Here is a 21,376-nt window from a genome sequence, read left to right as displayed (position 1 = left end):
CTGACTGTTAAGGTGGGCACAGAGGTGATTACCCCTACTAACTCCAGATCAGATCTAAGCCCTCTCTCTCCCTCAATTTGGATAGTGGTGGTGGGATAGATCAAATTGTCACAGCCCTCTGAGGCCCCGTTGCTGGGAAAGGCCTCAACAATAAGATTAGGGTCCAGATAAGTGGGTTAGTGGGAGACTAAGTGCAGTGGAAGACTGCGTGATAACACCCAGGTAATACATACGTTGAAAGGGATATCCAAATGCTTTGTCAGATCTTATTATATATCGCATAAACCCACCCCGTGACTTGTATGTTACATAGTGAAAGAATAGGTGGCGTGCGTAGTAAAAGTGCCTTTAACCCAGGGGTTTTAAACTCATTTTGCCCGGAGGCCACACATCTGGTCTGCAGGACGCCAGTTTGAGACCCCTGCTTTAACCATGCATGAGTCACACAACTGTTATTTCCCCTGTATTAAAAATATCAGAATTATCAATTGTGGGCTCGTGTCTGATGGCATTGAGTGAATCTTGTGTCATGGGCTCTATGGGCAACTGTGTCTCTGTTTGATATCCTCGTTCCAGCTCTGTGCCCTACTGTACTCCTGACACTGCTTGTTTGTTCCATGTATGAATATGTTACTGTACTGCAAAGTCGACAGATGTCTCACATTGAATATGTTCTTTGTTTTTCTCTTTTTCAGAGTAAGGAGATAACGTTTCAGCTCCAGGAAGACTTGATGAAGGTCCTCAACGAGCTCTACACTGTAAGTTATCATTTCATTTCCTGGTTCCTATTTTGCTGTATCACCGTAACAATAGTGTATCAAGTTTTTCCTGATCAGGTCACAGTTGGGAACAACTCTCAGCCTGAGTGATAAATCATGATTCGGGCATTAAGGCAGGCCTCTCAGATCAGAGCCTACCTGGTCTGGCCTTAAAGTAGCTGCATGCCTATAAAAGGCCTTGTTACAAGCAGATCTGGGACCAGCCTATGTGGATAATGCCACTTCAGGTCTCTGACCTTGGGGGAGAGCAGGGTGCTTAAACCACTAATCAATAGTTAATTCAGTAGCTTTAATTGCTGCAGTCAGGCCTGGAATAGTGGCAGCTGAGATTCATGTTCCCCAGGTGGCCCTGAAGACCCTGACGTTCTAATACTTCCTCGGGTAGAAGGGGATGGCTTTTGTGGTCTATATGGTCTTGGCATCTTCCCTTTTGTATAACCTACTCACATATATTGTGTGACGTGTAGTTTATGTACTTTTCCATTAATCTGGTGACCATGCGATCTGCTTTGTTAGACTTTCTAACCTCTGGAGGAAGAGTTTGTTAGAGGCAGTGCCGGTTCAAGGTATAAGCGACATAGGCAGTCGCTTAGGGCCAATGTTCGCTAGGGGTCCCCCAACCCCCAAAAATGTTTTTTATGTTTTGCATTTTTTGGTGTACTCAGTCAGGCACTCAACTTCCTATAGAGAGTAAGAATAGTGGAATACACCAGGTGCAATTTCAAATGAGGTTGTGCATCAGCAGTTTTTCCCTTATGTCTGTCACTGACAGTCACTCAATTATCCATGTCAGCTAAAAAAATGTATGTAATGAAAAGTTGGAGGGTGGTTGGTAATGGAGGACATCCGGTGGATCCATGTCTGGGTATTAAGCAGAACCCCCTAGGTCCTGGAGAACAGGAGCAGAGTTAAAGGAGGCCGGGGAGGAGACAGAGACATAAAACAAGCAAACGCATATGTTACAGGTAGATCAGGTATATAAAAATACATTTCTACAGATTTATTTAAATTAATTGTTCGATTAGACATGCAATAATGTTAATGGCAGACAGAGAATAAAGAAATCATACCTGTCTGTAATTCTTTTTACGTCAGCAGGGTTTGAGGGAGGTAAGGGATGGTCCCTGGAAAAGATAAGAGAGAGGTGAGTTTGGGGTGGTGTCATGACCACTGGAGTCATACGCCTTAATAGTACCTACCTGGCAGCAGAGGTTACTTACAGTGACCCATTGGTTAGCTTTGACATACTTTGTCCCATGGGCTTCACCAAAAGTGTAGGGAGCGTCAGGGCTTTCAGTGGTCGACCGTCCAACTGCTCCAACTGGAGAAGATTGTTGGCTTCCACCGAGGTAACCCTAGGAAGACAAAGAGAAAAATATAATTGATAGGAAACCTAAAACTAGCTTTGGGTTATTTTGAGTGCAAATGCAAATAGTTATCTGACATTTTTATATTCACCTTAACATATTGTGACCCTAGCTAGGAGCGAAAGAGCAGCAAGGTTTCATAGGTCTCGTCCTTCATCCAAATGATTACTTAATTGGCAAACTTATACAGGAAATGCCAATGAACAGTGAGCCATCGTATTCATGCATAAAAAACTAATAATGAAAGAGAAGCATTGCAGGTTTGAATTAGTGTGCGAGAGGTGGAAAAAGTATTAGCATTGACAACTTAGATGGAAAGCTACTGAGGATGGTAGCTGACTCTGTAGGCACTCCTGTCTGTCATATATTTAATCTGAGCCTAGAGGAAAGTCTTTGTCCTCAGGCCTGGAGGGAAGCCATAGTAATTCCCCTACCCAAGAGTGGTAAAGCGGCCTTTACTGGTTCTAACAGCAGACCAATCAGCTTGCTGCCAGCTCTTAGCAAACTGTTAGAAAAAATGGTTTGACCAAATTCAATGCTATTTCTCTGTAATCAAATTAACAAAAGACTTTCAGCATGCTTATAGAGAAGGGCACTCAACATGTACTGCGCTGACACATTACTGATGATTGGTTGAAAGAAATTGGTAAAATGATGATTGTGGGAGCTGTACTGTTAGATTTCAGTGAAGCCTTTGATATTATTGACAATAACCTGTTGTTGAAAGAAATGTGTGTTATAGCTTTTCAACCTCTGCCATATTGTGGATTCAGAGTTATCTATATAATATAATTAAAAGGGTTTTCTTTAATGGAAGATTCTCTGTCAAACATGTAAAGTGGGGTGTACTGCAGGGTAGCTCTCTAGGCCCTCTTCTATTTTTACCAATGGCCTGCCACTGGCATTAAACAAAGCATATGTGTCCATGTATGCTGATGATTCAACCATATACGCATGAGCTACCACAGCTAATGAAGTCACTGAAACCCTTAACAAAGAGTTGAGGTCTGTTTTGGAATGGGTGGCTAGTAATAAACTGGTCCTGAACATATCTAAAACTAAGAGCATTGTATTTGGTACAAATCATTCCTTAAGTTCTAGACCTCAGCTGAATCTGGTAATGAATGGTGTGGCTGTTGAACAATTTGAGGAGACTAAATTACTTGGCATTAACTTAAACTGTCATGGTCAAAACATATAGATTCAATGGTTGTAAAGATGGGGAGAGGTCTGTCCGTAATAAAGAGATGCTCTGCTTTTTTGACACCACACTCCAAAAAGCAATTTCTGCAGGCTCTAGTTTAGTCTTCTCTTGATTATTGTCCAGTCGTGTCATCCAGTGCTGCAAGGAAAGACCTAGTTAAGCTGAAGCTGGCATAGAAACGGAGTGGTACGTTTTGCTCTTCATTGTAATTAGAGGGCTGATATAAATACTATGCATGCCAGTCTCTCTTGGCTAAGAGTTGAGAATAGACTGACTGCATCACTTTTTATAAGAAACAATGTGTTGAAAATCCCAAATTGTTTGCATAGTCAACTTACACACAGCTCTGACGAACACTCTTTTCCAACCAGACATGTCACCAGGGGTCTTTTCACATGACCCAAATCCAGAACAAATTCAAGAAAGCGTACAGTATTATATAGATCCATTATTGCATGGAACCGTTCTTTCTCATTTTGCTCAAATAAACAGCAAACCTGGTTTAAAAAAACATAACACCTCTCCCCTATTTGACCTAGATAGTTTGTGTGTATGTATTGATATGTAGGCTACGTGTGCCTATAAAGAAAAGTACAGTACCAGTCAAAAGTTGATGCAAAGTATGTTATACAAAAATAGCAATAGACAAACAACACTAAGTCAATCAATTTGCAATAATTGTATACACAGTACTTTGTTTACCTCAGTCAACAGCTGCAGCTCCCATCCGTACACTAGACGAATGGCGAATACTCAGTGGAGGCCTGGACGCTGCTGTTGGGTGAAAAGAGAATTACCTTCAGGTTGTCCTCCCAACTAGCTAGATGGAAAAGAATAAAAATATTGTAAGAGCTGTTTTTTTAAATTCAGTGCAGCTTTTGACATTATAGATCATAGTATGTATATGTATGTATAAAGGTATATGTTATGGCTTTTCACCCCCTGCTATATTGTGGATTGAGAGTTACCTGTCTAACAGAACACAGAGGGTGTTTTTTTAGTGGTAGCCTCTAACATAATCCAGGTAGAATCAGTAATTCCCCAGAGCAGCTGTCTATGCCCCTTATTTCTATAAAAATAATATCTCTGTGTAAAGCTTGTGTCTGTATGTGGATGACTCAGCATTATACATATCAGCTACTACAGCGAGTGAAATCACTGCAACACTTAACAAAGAGCTGCAGTCAGTTACAGAATGGGTGGCAAGAAATACACTACATTGCCAAAAGTATGGTTGTTGAGTTGGGAGGGCTTTCCATTAGATGTTGGAACATTGCTGCAGAGACTTGCTTCCATTCAGCTACAAGAGCATTAATGAGTTTGGCACTGATGATGGACGATGTTCCAAATCATCCCAAAGGTGTTTGATTGGGGTTAGAGCTCTGTGCAGTGAGTGTTGCAACCAAGGACAGACTATTTTTACGCGCTTCAGCACTCGACAGTCCCATTCTGTGAGCTTGTGTGGCCTACCACATCGCGGCTGAGCCGTTGTTTTTCCTAGAAGTTTCCACTTCACAATAACAGCACTTACAGTTGACTGGGGAAGCTCTAGCAGGGAAGAAATCAGACAAACTGACTTGTTGGAAAGGTGGCATCCTATGACGGTGCCAGGTTGAAAGTGACAGAGCTCTTCAGTACGAACCATTCTATTGCCAATGTTTGTCTATGGAGATTTCATGGCTCTGTGCTCGATTCTATACACCTGTCAGCAACGGGTGTGGCTGAAATAGCCAAATCCACAAATTTGAAGGGGCTTCCACATACTTTCGGCCATGTAGTGTAAGTTAGTCCTAAATATTTCAAACTAAAAGCATTGTAGTTGGGACAAATCATTCACTAAACCCTAAACCTCAACTAAATCTTGTAATGAATAATGTATAAATTGAGCAAGTTGAGGAGACCGAACTGTTTGGTGTAACCCTGGATTGTAAACTGTTATCGTATTGATGCATCAAATCAAATCCACTTTTATTTGTCACATGTGCCGGACACAACCTTACTGTCAAATGTTTACAAGCCCTTAACCAACAATACCATTTTAAGAAAAATAAGAATTAAGAAAATATTGACTAAATAAACTAAAGGGAAAAAATAAAAGACTAAAAATAAAATAACAGTAATGAAGTTATATAAAGGGGGTACCGGTACTGAGTCAATGTGCGGGGGTACAGTAGCTAAGATGGGGAGAGGTCTGGCCATAATAAAGCGTTGCTCTGCCGCCTTAATAACAATATCAACAAGGCAGGTCCTACAGCCCTTAGTTTGTCGCTTCTGGACTACTGCCCAGTCGTGGGGTTAGGTGCCACAAGAAAGGACTTGGGAAAATTACAACTGGCCCAGTACAGGGCAGCATGGCTGGCCCTTAAACATACACGTAGAGCTAACATGAATAATATTCACGTCAATCTCTCATGGCTCAAAGTAGAGGAGAGATTGACTTAGTCACTACTTGTATTTATGAGAAGTATTGGCATGTTGAAAGCACCGAGCTGTCTGTTTTTAAACTACTAGCACACAGCTCAGATACCCATACATACCCCACAAGACATGCCACCAGAGGTCTCTTCACAGTCAGCAGGTCCAGAACAGAATATGGGAGGCAAACAGTACTACAAAGAGCTATGACTACATGGAACTCTATTCCACATCAAGTAACTCACACAAGCAGTAGAATCAGATTTAAAAAAATCTGATAGAAATACACCTTATGGAACAGCGAGGACTGTGAAGTCACACACAGGTACCAACACACGCATACAAACACATACTTGTCATGACTTTACATTCATTAATCTGATGACTGCTATTTATCTAATCAACTAACTATGTTTAATTGTTACCCGATTTTAAATTAATCATGTAACAATTAACTCATTAGGAATTTGGGGCAACACGGAAGAAGTTGTTAAGAGTTACCATTTCCCGAATTAAACTCTATAAGGTATATATCTATTACATCGATAAACAGCCATCTTATTAATCATTACCTCTTATCATATCATCATTCTGAACAGTAACCTCATGCATCTGCAAAAAACCCAGCCTAGTCATGATTCAGTACTATTTTTAAAAATTGTTATTCTTATTTTTTTTATTTAACCTTTATTTAACTAGGCAAGTCGGGTTAAGAACAAATTCTTATTTACAATGACGGCCTACCGGGGAACAGTGGTTTTAACTGCCTTGTTCAGGGGATGAATGACAGATTTTTACCTTGTCAGCTCGGGATTCGATCCAGCAACCAGTTACTGGCCCAACGCTCTAACCACTAGGCTACCTGCCGCCCTACTACACCAATTGGTTTAGTTATTTATTTACTAGCTAACTAAATAATAACACAGAATAAACATACACCCTTTACATGAGACAAAGGTCCCTAGTGGACTGACAAGATATGACTGCTTATTACACAGAGATGGAGAGACAGAGAAAAAAGAGGGACACTTATCATGTACACATTGTATAACTATTCTACCATTAATCATATACTTTGCAAATGAACCGCCACACGTTTGAAATAAGAAATCACACATGTATTTACGTATGTGTGTCTTTGTCCGTCGTGTAGTCCTGAACAGAACTACAGAGTTCACACTCTTCCATTCGCTCCTGAAGCTGCTTATTTGAAGATAAGCCTGCCGTGCCGATGGTTCCAGTGGGGTGATAAGAGTAGCGTACGGTGATTTGAGACTCGTAGTAGGATGGGATGGTTTGAAGAGTTGAGATATTTGTCTCGAACAGCTAATCAGCTGTACCAATGATTGTCTGAGAGGGGAGTTTGTCGCCTCTTCCTCCTCATGTTGATTATTCAGGGTTCAGGATTTAGACCACTATGGACATGAGCTGCAGCTCTTTGTCTCTCTGGCCTAAAGGAAGGTGAGTTTATTTCTTCACCTCATGTTGAGGTTCAAAGTTTCAACAATTTCAAACATGTAGCTAACGCCTCATGTTTCCTGGTCTAAAGTTAATTTCATTACCAATGCTTTATATGCACTCTGGCCAAAGGGGGCGGCTCCGCCCGTCTGACCAGCTCTCCGACCTCACTTGGGGCGTGGCTATCAAATCAAAGTTTATTTGTCACGTGCGCCGAATACAACAGGTGTAGACCTTACAGTGAAATGCTTACTTACAGGCTCTAACCAATAGTGCAAAAAATATATTAGGTGAATAATAGGTAAGTAAAGAAATAAAACAACAGTAAAAAGACAGGCTATAAAAAAAGTCCCCTTTTCTCCTTAATTTACGACAGGGTGTGGAGGTGTCAAAACCCCCACACCAGTTCCCTCCTCCCCTCTGAGTGGAGGTTGTTATTGTCAGGCATTGCCAAGATGATCTGACCCATTGTGATCCTCACAGGACAGTCATGACATACTTTACACCTGGATTGTGTGTTGTAGTAGAGTAGAGGCCTGAGGGCACACACTTAATGTATTGTGAAATCTGTTGTAAAATGTCTTTTAATGTTAAACATTAAACATTAGCAGCAGCTAATGGGGATACATAATACATACAAAATGTTTGTTGAAAAATGGTTGTACATAAATACTTCCAGTGATCTAATAGAAGTTAACTGCTTGATGTTACCCTGAATTGTGAATTTCTCTGCCCTCCTACGAATGTTGCTTCAATGTCGAGATCAGTGGTCCCTTCATAGTAATTCTCCTGGTTGGGAAGATAAAATAAAATCTCATTAATGCCATTAAAGTGCAAGCTACATTCAAACAGAAAGATACAATAACACTTTGTTTTATTTAGCTAACGTTAGCTAGATTGCTGACTAGACAAGCTGAGGTAAATAAGTAGTTAGCAATGTCAAACTGAAATAAATCAAATTTTTTCCTATTTAACAATGTTTTCTTGTATAAAGACAGATATATGGTAAAGAGTGTTCTCTTTCCTGTCTTTTCAGTCTTCTGAAGCAGAAGGTAGTCAGCATGTAGTCACGGTCAGAAACACTGTTGTTGGTGAGCGATTCTGAGGTAATAATTTTGCGCAGACTGAGCGAGCGCTTATGAGGTGAAATCGAACTAGAACTGCCCGCGTCCTCTGAATGCTACATGGTAAATTGGCGCCAAGCAACCAGCATAGCAACGGGCACTTTGGTTTGTTACGTAGGCCGGTCAGAATTTTGCAAGTTCTAGCAACAGCCCTAGCAATGGAAGCTAGAGCTCATCAAATCCCATTGTGACGCAGTGGGACACACTCTTTGGAAAGGGGTACGCTATTTGGCATGACATGCTAGAGCCGGTCCTGGTTAAAGGGATAATTTGGCCAGTGGCTAGAGAGCAGTTGGGATCTTTCATTGACCAGAGACTTAGCCGAACACATAACATCCACTGTTTTCTTTCCAGAGATATTTTATCATAGGGTTTATTCTGGAGTGCATTAATATTGTAATCCTTCCCCTCTCCCCATTCCCATACCACAGGACACATAATGTGGCTACTATGCAATGAGGCTGCAAACTATACTAGTTAAGGGCAAGATAAGTAGTTGATCTATCCTCAATCGTTAAGTAGTAAATGTGTGGCTCTTTCACATCCAGCCAACCACAGGTTGTAAGTGCTCGGTGACAATTTAGATAATCTATTTAGGTGTGTAACCCTCAAAGATGCAGGTAACTTCCAAAATAAAGCAAACACTTGAGTAAATGAGGGATACAAAGTATATTGAAAGCAGGTGGTTCCTGAGTTAATTAAGCCATTAACGTCCCATCATGCTTAGGGTCATGTAGAAAAATGCCTAGTTTCCCATTATTTTGGCTACCATGGCTAGAAGAAGAGATCTGTGACTTTGAAAGAGGGGTCTCAAAGAGCGGGAGGGTTTAAAGTGTGTGTGTGTTTGTGTCTGTCACCAGATCTCAACCCATTTGAACACTTATGGGAGATTCTGGAGTATTGCCTGAGATGGCGTTTTCCACCACCATCCACAAAACACCAAACATCTTGGAAGAAGAGTGTTGCATCCCTGCTATAGAGTTCCAGGCACTTGCCAAGGCGCATTGAAGTGGTTCTGGCTTATGATGGCCCAACGCCCTATTAACGCCCATGTCCGAATTACCCATACTTGCATCCTAAATAGTAGGCCGTTTGAGTATGTAGATTTTTGTTTTGTTTAATAGTATGCAAAATTTAGAGCTATTCGTTGATTTAGAGTATACTTTAATTGCCCGGATGTCATACTCATATTGGCTTTTAAAACCGCTCATCAATTAGACATGGGGATGCGCTACTGAAATCAACGAATAGCGTGAAACAACGCAATCACGCATGCCGCATTCTCCTTATACAAAAATAGAATGTTTAACAGTATGCGACATATGGTTTAAATGCCAGGATGTTATACTAATTTAGGCTCTTCATCTAGTCGATGCACAATTTCCCACAATGCATTGGAAGAGGTGGGCTGCGAGTGATAGTCTCTAGTTCTCTTCAAGTAGCCAAACAACGAAACTAGGCTACTAAATTGGGAAGATGCCTGAAATTTCTGCAGTTGTGTTCAAATGTAGGCTAAGTAGTTTTCGTTCTCCTTAAAATTATCATGAGTATTGCATCGTAGGCTACATCTTTGAAAACAGAAGTCTTTTTGGGTGGGGGGGAGGGTGCTATTTTCTCTGGGTTTCTTGTTCTCTTGGTCTTCATCAGAGCTTTTAAACTAAATACTAAACCATCTTTTGATTTCTGAATGTATCTGCACCGGGGACTCGGGATGTGGCTGCGGTAATGATGTCATGTTAAACAATCCTTTTGATTTGAACATATGGATTGTTTTAGTTTTGTTGGCTAGGCTAACTATTTAATTATTTAATTTATGGATAAAGTCCCTCGCAGTCATTCTGATCTCATTCCCAATGATCAGTGCTTTCATTTGTTATGTTGCTGTCCAGAGGTTCTGAGTTTGCGAAGCACCCAACCGTCCCATGTTTTTCTGTGCAATACATTTGAAGAGTTCTGGTGTGTGTACTAGGCTATTTGATATGTTACAGCACTTATAAATACGTTGAAATGGAACCAAATGATCTGTTTCTGTCTTCAGTCCTTTTTAAATATTATGTATGGGCTACATGGTCGTCTATGGTATAGGTTGAATGTGATAGTCTGCCTATAACCAGCCTGAGTAGCTATAAATATAATTTTATATTCTATTCAGAGTTTACCCAAATGTATCAAAATGAGACATTATCAGGCTGGTTAATGCGATGCATATCTGTTTAACTTCTAACACCCGCACTCGGCCCCACTTACTCAGCCAATCAGGAGCGGCTACTGCGTTGCGGCCGTGGCATACAGGATACTTTTTACTGAACGGTAGGCGCTAAATAGAATGGACGGTGAGTGAAAGGAATGCAGTTTAAGTATGTTGTAGTACGCTAGTATGTGTATTCGGACACTGCCACTGTTGGGGTTTCCTTTATTTTGGCAGTTACCTGTATCATGTTATGATTACAGCATTGATTGATTGTTATGGCAAAACCCAAGAAACAGATCTGGGAACAGTTACTCTTGTCCCGGGAGATTTTTACCAGGGGTTCAATTTCCCCGTAGCGTAAGTCTTCGGTTACAAACAAAAATTACGTTGTGTTATACTTACAATCGTTCATGACACGTGTAACGGCCACATCTCAAATTGTGTCACTGTCTCTCTCGCTGCAGTCCAATTTGACCTGATTTACCCCTTGGTGCAGAAAAACACACACACAGAGAGGGAGAGAGAAAGACTATTGCATCAGACAGCCACCGGGACCTTTTTATTTATTTTACTAGGCAAGTCAGTTAAGAACACATTCTTATTTTCAATGATGGCCTAGGAACAGTGGGTTAACTGCCTTGTTCAGGGGCAGAACGACAGATTTTTACCTTGTCAGCTCTGGGATTCGATCTTGCAACCTTTCGGTTACAAGTCCAACGCTCTAACCACTAGGCTACCTGCCGCCCCAGGGCCTGTGAAATAACAGGTCTGGTCCCAGTTGTTCCAAATCTGTCCCTCTAAAAGAAGCAGAGGAGAGTTTTAAAGTTAAAACACCAGGGCTCCAGACCAGTAAGTCAGTAGTATGGCCTGTGGTTGGTCGCCCCTCAGGCTCTCTCCACTGGTTCCGATTACGTGGCTCTGGCCACCAGCACAAGACAAGCAGGGCAAAGTCTGTCCACCCGTTATAAAAATATCTTGTTTTTGGGGGGAGGCGCGGAGATGTTTAGGTTTTAGGTCTGTATTTTGATTCAGGTTGAGGTTATGCAGACCGATTTCTAATGTATACGGACGGCGTAACTGTAATTTACTGGGTTAAGCCGTGGGATCACTTTTTTCCGTCAGCTTCGGGGTGACTTTTTTCCTGTGGCTGGTCTTGCGTCAGTAGTGGGTTTAAGGACAGCCTTGGCAGGGACAGCCTTGGCAAGTCCTAGTTCAGTTTGTGCTGTCTCGCCAACTTGTTGTCATTGTTTGTTGGCAAGACAGCACAAACAAATCTGGGACACAGGCTAGCTCTACTACTGATAGCAAAGAAGTTGGCAAGACCGTAGAAACAGATCTAGGACTCAGGCTAGGGCTGCCCCAGCAGGGGAAGGGGACTGATTCTCTCAGATCCAACAGGGTTACAGTGAAAGCCAGGCTAAGGTCTTTTCCTCTCCCCAGCAGCTTTCTGTCAGTACCTCCCCCATCCTGATAGCCACACTGTCAATGACCTCAGAAGGTCCGGAAGGAGAGAGATGTGCGTTTGTTCAGAGGTCAGAGGTCTTATCGCTTTTGGGTGGCTTAACAAGCTAGCTGCTCGAGTCCAGATGAAAGCAATGTTTACAAAAACTTTACTAGAGTGCATGTGTCGTCGTCAGTCGTGACTCCCGTTGGTCTGGAACGCATTTCACGGTAAGTTCTAGACTTGAGGTATTCAGGGCATGTGACAAATAAAGTTTGTTTTGATTTGGTGATTCGTCAGTCTCATTCAGAGCCCCTCCCTTCATTTCGATGTCAGCTTTCCATTCCAACCCCTACACTTAGAGAGCTATTAGGATGTGTCATAAATAGTCTCTTATGAACTTGTCACGACCCTTGAAGAAATCATGGTTTACTTGAGCAGCAGTTGTACCTGGCTACTCATGAGCCACTTCCTAATGTATTCTTCAGTCGTGTGAGTAATAGTAATAGCTCCCTCCTGTTTGGATAACAATGAGTCAAACCAAAGGAAGTAGCTTTAATCTGTGGTTTGCTGGGATGGTAATGCATTTCCCACTACGCCTCCATCACTCTTCCTCAATTCTGGTTCTGATGCATTGACAAGGGGAGCATACCCACTTAAAATGTAGTGCATCACCAGATCTGATTACAATTACTAAATCTTTTAATTACTTTGAGTGTTTGCTTTAGCCTGCCTGGAGTGCCAGGTGGGCAGTGCTTGCACTTTTAGGTACTGTTCTATTGATTTGCTTGCAACAGGGAAACTCAGTCAAGCACAGCTACAGGATTTGAAATGATTTCAAATAGTGTTTGTCCCCAGGTCTGCGTATCACCTCATGCCAAACTTATTTACAATTTGGTGTCTTTTGAAACTCCTGGCCTCAGGAATTTTACATTACCTTTGAGGGATCACAGCTCTCCACTTCAAAGGGGAGGTAACAGGGTTGTTGTGTATGTGGTTTAGTCTGTACGTCCGTCACCACCTGATCTGACACGGGCCCTGCCTGCCTGCTGGCACCCCGCTGTCGGCACTCCGTTTTGGGCTACGGCAGCCAGGGATGATTGCGTGTCTGTCCCTGGGTGCCCCATTACAGAGCTCTAGCATTACCTATACGCATCAGATGGTATTGTCATCCCGTATTAAACGGTGGTGGTGATTCCAGCAAACTGCTAAGTGTAGATGGAGTTCTCTGTTGATGGAAATTCAAATGCAGAGCAATATGGTAAATGGGAACGACAGTGAATCGTGGTTGTTGAGTTCATACTGTATAAGAGCCTCATATAAAAACAGAGCGAGGCAATCTGCCTTTAATTTGTGGTGGTGAAGTAAGAATGTCCCACTGTGAAGTAGAGCTGAAACGGTCTGTGAAGAGTGGGTGGGAAGTAGATGAAAGCTTTGTTTGGTTCAAAGCAGCCTCTCACTCTTACTGTGAGGTTGAATGACTGACCCTTGACCTCTGACCTCTTCCTCCAACCCCCCCCAGGTGATGAAGACCTACCACATGTACCACACGGAGAGTACCAGCGCCGAGAGCAAGCTGAAAGAGGCGGAGAAGCAGGAGGAGAAGCAGATCGGCCGGGCCGAGCCTGTCTTCAGTATCCGCCTGGAGGACAAGCACCAGAGACGCAGCTCTGTCAAGAAGATCGAGAAGATGAAGGAGAAGGTACCGCGCACTTATTCCTGCTTTACACTAATGGGCCAAGCTGTTCTGCGCCGGCCTGGTTACGTATTCATCATATTGGCTGGAACCGTGCTAGAAAGGTCCAGGTAAACCTAATCAGAGCCAGCACAGTATGGTTTGGAACGGCACAATAGTGTGAGAAAATGAGTCTTGTGAAGGTCTTTACACTGTTAATGATGATAATGGTTGCTGAAGGGAATGTTGGAATGTTTTCTCATTTAACACAGTTGGCCAGCTGTGATTAGTCACGCTCATCGATTATATTTCTATGGTCAAGCTCTCCTCTACATTAATAGTGTATATTTTCACTTTCTACGGCCCCAACTTTGAGGAACTTACGTTGCCATCCAGGTGTGCCTGAAAGTGTTCATCATTTGTAACAGAAACAGACCTCTACCGGCCAGCCAGACCTCCATTTTGTATCAGAAGCTGTCCTCTGTGTGTGTGTGTGTGTGTGTGTGTGTGTGTGTGTGTGTGTGTGTGTGTGTGTGTGTGTTTGTCTCCCATGTGTGTGATGGAAACCACACTGTCACTTAACAGCCAGATTGCTTTGTGTTCTTCTCAGAAGGAGCAGGCCTGTTTTCTGTTAGAGCTCCGTGACCAAAGGTTTAATGGCCACTGGAACAGCATTTTATTCACAGGCTCCTGCAAAGCGTTAAAATATCTAAGACCATGTCAGTATGTGAGTCAGTGTTCATTGGTCATTGGCTGGTGACTAACTAACGGTCCCTCTGTCCGTCTGGCATGCAGACTTAAGAGTAAGTCAGAATGAGCACGGCTGGGCTGGGAAGGGGCTAATCCTAGATGAATTTGTATTTTAAGCATGCATAGTTTAGGCCCATTCTTGTGTTTTTGTTCTTTTTTTGTTGCCGTAGTAGCTGTTATTTGCCCTCCGCTCCACTGTTGTCTATCTGCATCAGCTCCTGTTTGCCAGTCAACCTGAAATGTGTTGTTTTGTGTGAGAGCCGCCGTACAGTGTGCATGGAGACATGACAGCATGCGCCACTGTCACTGAAGGCATTTGTGATCATTCATTTCTCTGTTTCTCTCGCTCTCTTTCTCTTCCTCCCTTTCTCTCACTCTCACCCTCACGCCCTCACTCTCTCTCATATCAGCGCCAGGCCAAGTACTCTGAGAATAAGCTGAAGTCAATCAAAGCGCGAAACGAGTACCTGCTGACGCTGGAGGCGACAAATTCCTCCATCTTCAAGTACTACATCCACGACTTGTCCGACTTAATTGATGTAAGTAAACCGCATGACTTGTTTTTAGTTGGGAGAAACTTCCAGCTAAAGAACAGACACTCATTTATCTGCACTGTAAAACTGGGAAAGTTTGGTTGTCAAGGCCAAATTAGAAAGTGTGTTATCAAACAGTGTCTCTACTCCCTCTTCTCTCGTTAATAAGCCCTTTGCTGCATCCAAAATGGCACCCTATGCCCTAAATAGTGCACAACTTTTGACCCGAGCCCAATTGGCTCTGGTCAAAAGTAGTGCACTATAAAGTGAATAGGGTGCCATTTAAGACATAGCCTTCTTAACATGCTTAATGCTGTTCACTCATACATTCCTAAAGATCTGAGGGAATGTACACATTACTCCATAACACAAGCCGCAGAGAGATTCACTCTGCCACAAACAGAGAGCCGCTTCTCAGTCTAAGCCTCTCCCGTTCCCCAGACTTCAAATGAAGCCGTCTGCACACCCAATCATACGGTATGTGTTTTTTTTAAACGCGTCTCACTGCTAAGGTAAATTGTATTACGCTCTTTTTTGGTCCTCGTAATGTTGAAGACACCCTGCCATTCAGCAGTATTTATTTAGGTCCTTTCCAGACCTAGTATCTGGGTCTGTAGAAAGAAACTGATGAGTTTAGCAGGAGAGCTGAAATATGAACGATGGCGAAGAGACACAACAAACAAACTGTGGGATGGAAATGACTGGAGGAAGAGAAATAAAAAGCCCAGTGGACTAGTAGCGCTTGTGATTCAAGCTATTCTACTATTCTACCATCCATGTCCTCATGTTATACACAGTACTGCATGACGGACAGTACAGACAGACGCACCTACACACACACGTCATCACATCTTTAGCTTGAATGGGGTGTGGGGAAAAGCCCTGCCCCTGAAACACAGTTTTCGATGATTACTGGTGTATGTTGTAGTTCAGCCGTCCCATCCCTCTCATCACCACTCTGTACTCAGTACTACTATGTGCTCTGTACTCAGTACTACTATGTGCTCTGTACTCAGTACTACTATGTGCTCTGTACTCAGTACTACTATGTGCTCTGTACTCAGTACTACTATGTGCTCTGTACTCAGTACTACTATGTGCTCTGTACTCAGTACTACTATGTGCTCTGTACTCAGTACTACTATGTGCTCTGTACTCAGTACTACTATGTGCTCTGTACTCAGTACTACTATGTGCTATGTACTCAGTGCTACTATGTGCTCTGTACTTAGTACTACTATGTGCTCTGTACTTAGTACTACTATGTGCTCTGTACTTAGTACTACTATGTGCTCTGTACTTAGTACTACTATGTGCTCTGTACTCAGTACTACTATGTGCTCTGTACTCAGTACTACTATGTGCTCTGTACTCAGTACTACTATGTGCTCTGTACTACTATGTGCTCTGTACTCTGTACTACTATGTGCTCTGTACTCAGTACTACTATGTGCTCTGTACTCAGTACTACTATGTGCTCTGTACTCAGTACTACTATGTGCTCTGTACTCAGTACTACTATGTGTTCTGTACTCAGTACTACTATGTGCTCTGTACTCTGTCTACCCAGCAGATTACTTTGTTTGACCAGACCTATAAACATGAGTTATTTATACACTGGCCTACCTGGGATATCGTTTTTCCCCTTTAGTAAAATATGTACTGTACCATGTGTCTGGAGTTGCCAGCACAGTCCCGGAGAAGGCTGGGGACTTTTAGCGATGGTGTATTCCAGACAGTCGGTAAGGAAGGTGATCCGTGAGAAATGTGACCTCCATGCTAGGTTGAAAATTTTGAAAACATTTTTCAAATTATCTACAGCCACTTGTAATAATGTAATAATTCCATGCAGCAGCGTTCAAAAATAAACACATTCACTGGACCGTTGCTGATTCCACAGGATTATCATTGAAAACGTGACCAGTGGTCAGGAAAGGTAAGGAAGTGGCTGTAGATCATTTGAAAAATGTTTAAATGAATAGAATGACTGTAAAACAGTTATGTGCTTGCAGACTAGTTAGCTGAAATTCGCTAGGAATGTGTTTATTTTCCAATTTGATGGAGAACTTTCTGTACTGACAACATTTACTTCCAGTATTGCTAGTCCCCTTGTTTAAAATTCTTCCACATTTATGAATAATAGATATTTTATATTAGAATCCTCGTGTCCTAAACTTTATATTTTCGACCAAGCCTCCATGCTGCCATGCTGGGTGCTAAAATTGCCTTCCTCCTGCTTTAATTGTGTGTTGTGCTGGTGTTCACACACACTCGTGATCTGTCTCGGAGGTGACAGGACAGGGTTTCAAAAAAGTTGGATCTGATGAATTGGATCCAATGTTATTTAGACAAACCGGGCGGTTAGCTTGCCTGGCACAGTGCTTCTGAGTCTGGGTGTCTTCCATCAGCCTCCAATGCTGTCCGTGTGAACTCACAGGCCCTGGCTAACCAATGTCTTAGTTCATGAGATCCAGCATCAGATGCTGAAGGAACTATTCATGTTGGACACAGTATTCAGGTTCTATGACTCAGGGCCAAGGCAGCTGTCAGAGAAAGTATCAGACTATTCTCTTAACGGCCAATAGTGTTAATGGCTACAGTGTGTGGAAAGACTTAGAGAGCGTACCTTGTTAACTTTGTTGAAACTGTTACAGAGTTGTTGGTTTTTCCATAAACAAACTGGAACACCATGACATAGACTGACCAGGTGAATTCAGGTGAAAGCGATGATCCCTTATTGGTGTCACCTGTTAAATTCACTTCAATCAGTGTAGATGAAGGGGAGGAGACGGTTAAAGAAGGATTTTAAAGTCTTGAGACAGTTGAGACATGGATTGTCTATGTGTGCCATTCAGAGGGTGAATGGGCAAGAGAAAATATTGAAGTTCCTTTGAACGGGGTGTGGTAGTAGGTGGCAGGCGCACCGGTTTAAGTGTGTCAAGAACTGCAATGCTGCTGGGTTTTTCACTCCCAACAAGAATGGTCCACCACCCAAAGGACATCCAACTATCTTGACTCAACTGTGTAAAGTATCGTAGTCAACATGGGCCATAATCCCTGTGGAACGCTTTCGACAACTTGTAGTCCGTGCCCTGACGAATTGAGGCTGTTCTGAGGGGGGAAAAGCGGTGCCACTCAGTATTAGGAAGGTGTTTTGTACTCAGTGTATTTGTATTCGCTGGATAACATTTCATGTTTTAGGGCAGTCTGACGAATGTGTTTGGACCTAACCTTTTAGTGCCTGCGACATTCTGCATGGCTTACTATCAGTTTGTCAGAAGATCCAGGAAACGGGACTTCCTGATCCAAATATAGTCTCCTCTTCCCCTCTACCAGTGCTGTGATCTGGGCTACCACGCCAGCCTGAACCGGGCCCTGAGGACCTACCTGTCAGCGGAGTACAACCTGGAGACTAGTCGCCACGAGGGCCTGGACATCATCGAGAACGCCGTGGACAGCCTTGACCCCCGCAGCGACCGCCAGCGCTTCATGGAGTTGTACCCCACTGCTTTCTGCCCGCCCATGAAGTTTGAGTTCCAGCCCCACATGGGCGACGAGGTGAGACATCGAGTTAATTTGTCATCTGCTCTTTCATTCATCCATTATTGTAGTGAAAGCTAGTGCTGTTTGTCCAAATGGTTGAAGACACCTCCATGTTTTTACTGGAATCAATATGTTCAGTCCTAAATGCTTCACAGTGTGGAATTGAATTAGAACTTGATTCAAATGTCTCGTACTAAATGAGCCCTGGTTTTGGCGGCTTAATTACGTAACTTTACTGTGTCTAAGCCGGCAGAGCAGGTTTTTATAGGCCGAAGCCAATGACAAGCAGGTCTCATTTCTCAGCCTTAAGTCGAGTACTATACGTTTCACTGAGGAGTTGTTGGCTCTGGCGTCCCTGATATCATGTTTGTTCACAAACTATTGTTCTGCGGCTGTCTGGATTCAGATCTGGGTCAGTGGAAACCATTGTGGTTTGTGGTGTAGTTTAAACTGATTTACTTCTTAGGTTAAAGATTAAGTGAGCCATCTGTCCGACAGTGGTGATGAAGTGACTTCCTGTACAGTGATGATGCATTTCCTCTTCCTGCACAGGTGTGTCAGATTGCGATGCAGCCCCCGGTGAACGGAGAGCTGATGTTGAGGTTCCAGCAGCTCCAGTCCCGCCTGGCCACTCTGAACATTGAGAACGAGGAGGTAAGAGGGAGGCCAGCTCTGACATACCTTGGTCCTATTTAGTCAGCCATGCAACAGAAAAAGTGATGCCATGGAAAACGCAAATGAGTGTTGATTATTGGACCAATTAGTCCTTAAGTTCAGGTGGTCCTCCATGTTTTAGTCCTTTTTTAAATGTTTTACTTGGAGCTTAATGAACACAACTGTTTGGGTCCATTGTGGTCGCATGTTAGGAAGGAAGTAAAATGCTGTATGGAAAGTTACCTCAAGTCAGAAGTCAGCCAAGGAGAGTTGATGGCTTAAATCATTTAGAAATCGAAGTTGGAATAATTACCGTACAACAAAAACCTCTCCTGCCCTGCAGGCAGCCTTCAGAACCATACAGAGAAGTTTTTTGTCTTGTCCCAATGGTGGGGGAAAAAATCTCTCTCTCACAGGCACACACACACACACACACACACACACACACACACACACACACACACACACACACACACACACACACAGACACACACAGACACACACAGACACACACAGACACACACAGACACACACAGACACACACAGACACACACAGACACACACAGACACACACAGACACACAGACACACACAGACACACAGACACACACAGACACACACAGACACACACAGACACACACAGACACACACAGACACACACAGACACACACAGACACACACACACACACACACACACACAGACACACACAGACACACACACACACACACACACACACACACAGACACACACAGACACACACACACACACACACACACACACACACACAGACACACACACACACACAGACACACACACACACACAGACACACACACACAGACACACACACACAGACACACACACACACACAGACACACACACACACACAGACACACACACACACACACACACACACACAGACACACACACACAGACACACACACACAGACACACACACACACACACACACACACACACACACACAGACACACACACACACACAGACACACACACACAGACACACACACACACACACAGACACACAGACACACACACACACACACAGACACACACACAGACACACACACACACACACAGACACAATATATATTCTATTTGAACACTCTGTCCCCCACCTCTCAGTTTTGACATTGGCGATACATCCCTGGCTGTAACATTTTAATCAGACTTGTGCTGGCTGGCATGCCTGAGTGCTTGCTAAGTAAAAAGCCAACTGGAAGGAAATGTCTGTTTGTCTGTCTGCTGCGGTGTTGGGGAGTGCAATCACGTCCATCAGTCTGGCTTCTTGTGTCTCACATTGTCTCCCATCTGACCTGCTATCTCTGCTCCCTCCTCTCGTCTCACATCAGTGCACACAGCCTTCTCTCTTTGATATCACAAAGAAATAAGGACTTAGGAATGAATGCTTGTGAATGTGTCAGTCAGTTTCCGCTGCTTCAAGAGATTTCAGACTGGCTTCATTATACAACTAAATAAAGTTTATAGATATGTGTTTTTGTCAGAGATGATGCATGATATGTCTGCAAGTTCTCAGTGTCTTTTTTTAACTTTTCTATTGTAGGGTCTAGTACTGTCTAAGTTATTTATGAGAAGCTTAATCGCCTGCCAACCCTCAATTTCCTATCGTACACTGTCATTCTCCCTGTCCAGACCTATAGTGTTGTAGTACTGTATGTTTGTGGTTTGACTGGGGTATTTCATGCTGGGCTACAAGGGCTCAGCCTATCACACTGGGTGTGTAATGTATTTCTGAACGGGGGGTTGTTGTTGATGCCTAAGCCCAGCTGGTGCTTTCACACTGGCTGTATGTAGTCAGTGCAGGCAGCACCCCTCTGTGTGGGAGGTCGTGAAAAGCCATGGTGCTGCATGACCTTGTCTGCCTGGATGAAACGGATGCCCCACACAGGTCAGGACGGGGAACCACTGCTGAGATGGCCTCTTTCTCTCTTTCACCAGATGGCCTCTTTCTTGGCATGGTGTGTAATTGAAAAGGCCTTTCCAGGGGCTGTCAAAACACTGAAGCAGAACTGTACACACATTGGCTATTTCAAACGTGCCAAGCTGTCAATTCCTTGCTTCTTCCGTCCTTGTTTTCTCAATTCCTCTCCAAGCTCATTGGATGAGGAGGTCTGAGGGAGGGACCTTGTATCCTCTCCGCCAATGCCCTTTGAAAGGAATTGAGGAAACAAGGACGGATGAGGCAAGGATTTGACTGACCAAGAT

General features: G+C 43.2%; 1 protein-coding gene and 1 long non-coding RNA gene across 4 annotated transcripts in view; one reads left to right on the top strand and one right to left on the bottom strand.

Moving 5' to 3' along the window:
• The window catches only part of LOC129866838 (SLIT-ROBO Rho GTPase-activating protein 1), a 163,266-nt gene that overhangs the window by 92,045 nt on the left and 49,845 nt on the right, over window positions 1–21,376 (top strand). For all 3 annotated transcript variants that reach the window (XM_055939809.1, XM_055939811.1, XM_055939810.1), the window contains exons 4-8: window positions 696–758; window positions 13,502–13,681; window positions 14,815–14,943; window positions 18,274–18,495; window positions 19,033–19,134. In XM_055939809.1, the coding sequence (XP_055795784.1) occupies window positions 696–758; window positions 13,502–13,681; window positions 14,815–14,943; window positions 18,274–18,495; window positions 19,033–19,134 (696 nt within the window). The remainder of the gene's footprint in view (window positions 1–695; window positions 759–13,501; window positions 13,682–14,814; window positions 14,944–18,273; window positions 18,496–19,032; window positions 19,135–21,376) is intronic.
• Window positions 1,585–11,286, bottom strand: LOC129866840 (uncharacterized). Its single transcript, XR_008761534.1, has 7 exons — window positions 11,207–11,286; window positions 10,941–11,024; window positions 7,935–8,012; window positions 4,053–4,124; window positions 2,000–2,134; window positions 1,850–1,903; window positions 1,585–1,668 (listed from the first exon to the last, which is right to left on the bottom strand). It is a non-coding gene; the product is annotated as an uncharacterized LOC129866840 (long non-coding RNA).

The sequence above is a fragment of the Salvelinus fontinalis genome, chromosome 12 (assembly GCF_029448725.1).
Source record: "Salvelinus fontinalis isolate EN_2023a chromosome 12, ASM2944872v1, whole genome shotgun sequence".
NCBI lineage: Eukaryota > Metazoa > Chordata > Actinopteri > Salmoniformes > Salmonidae > Salvelinus > Salvelinus fontinalis.
Note: the sequence above shows the minus strand (reverse complement) of the source record. Positions and strands in the feature narration are given on the sequence as shown.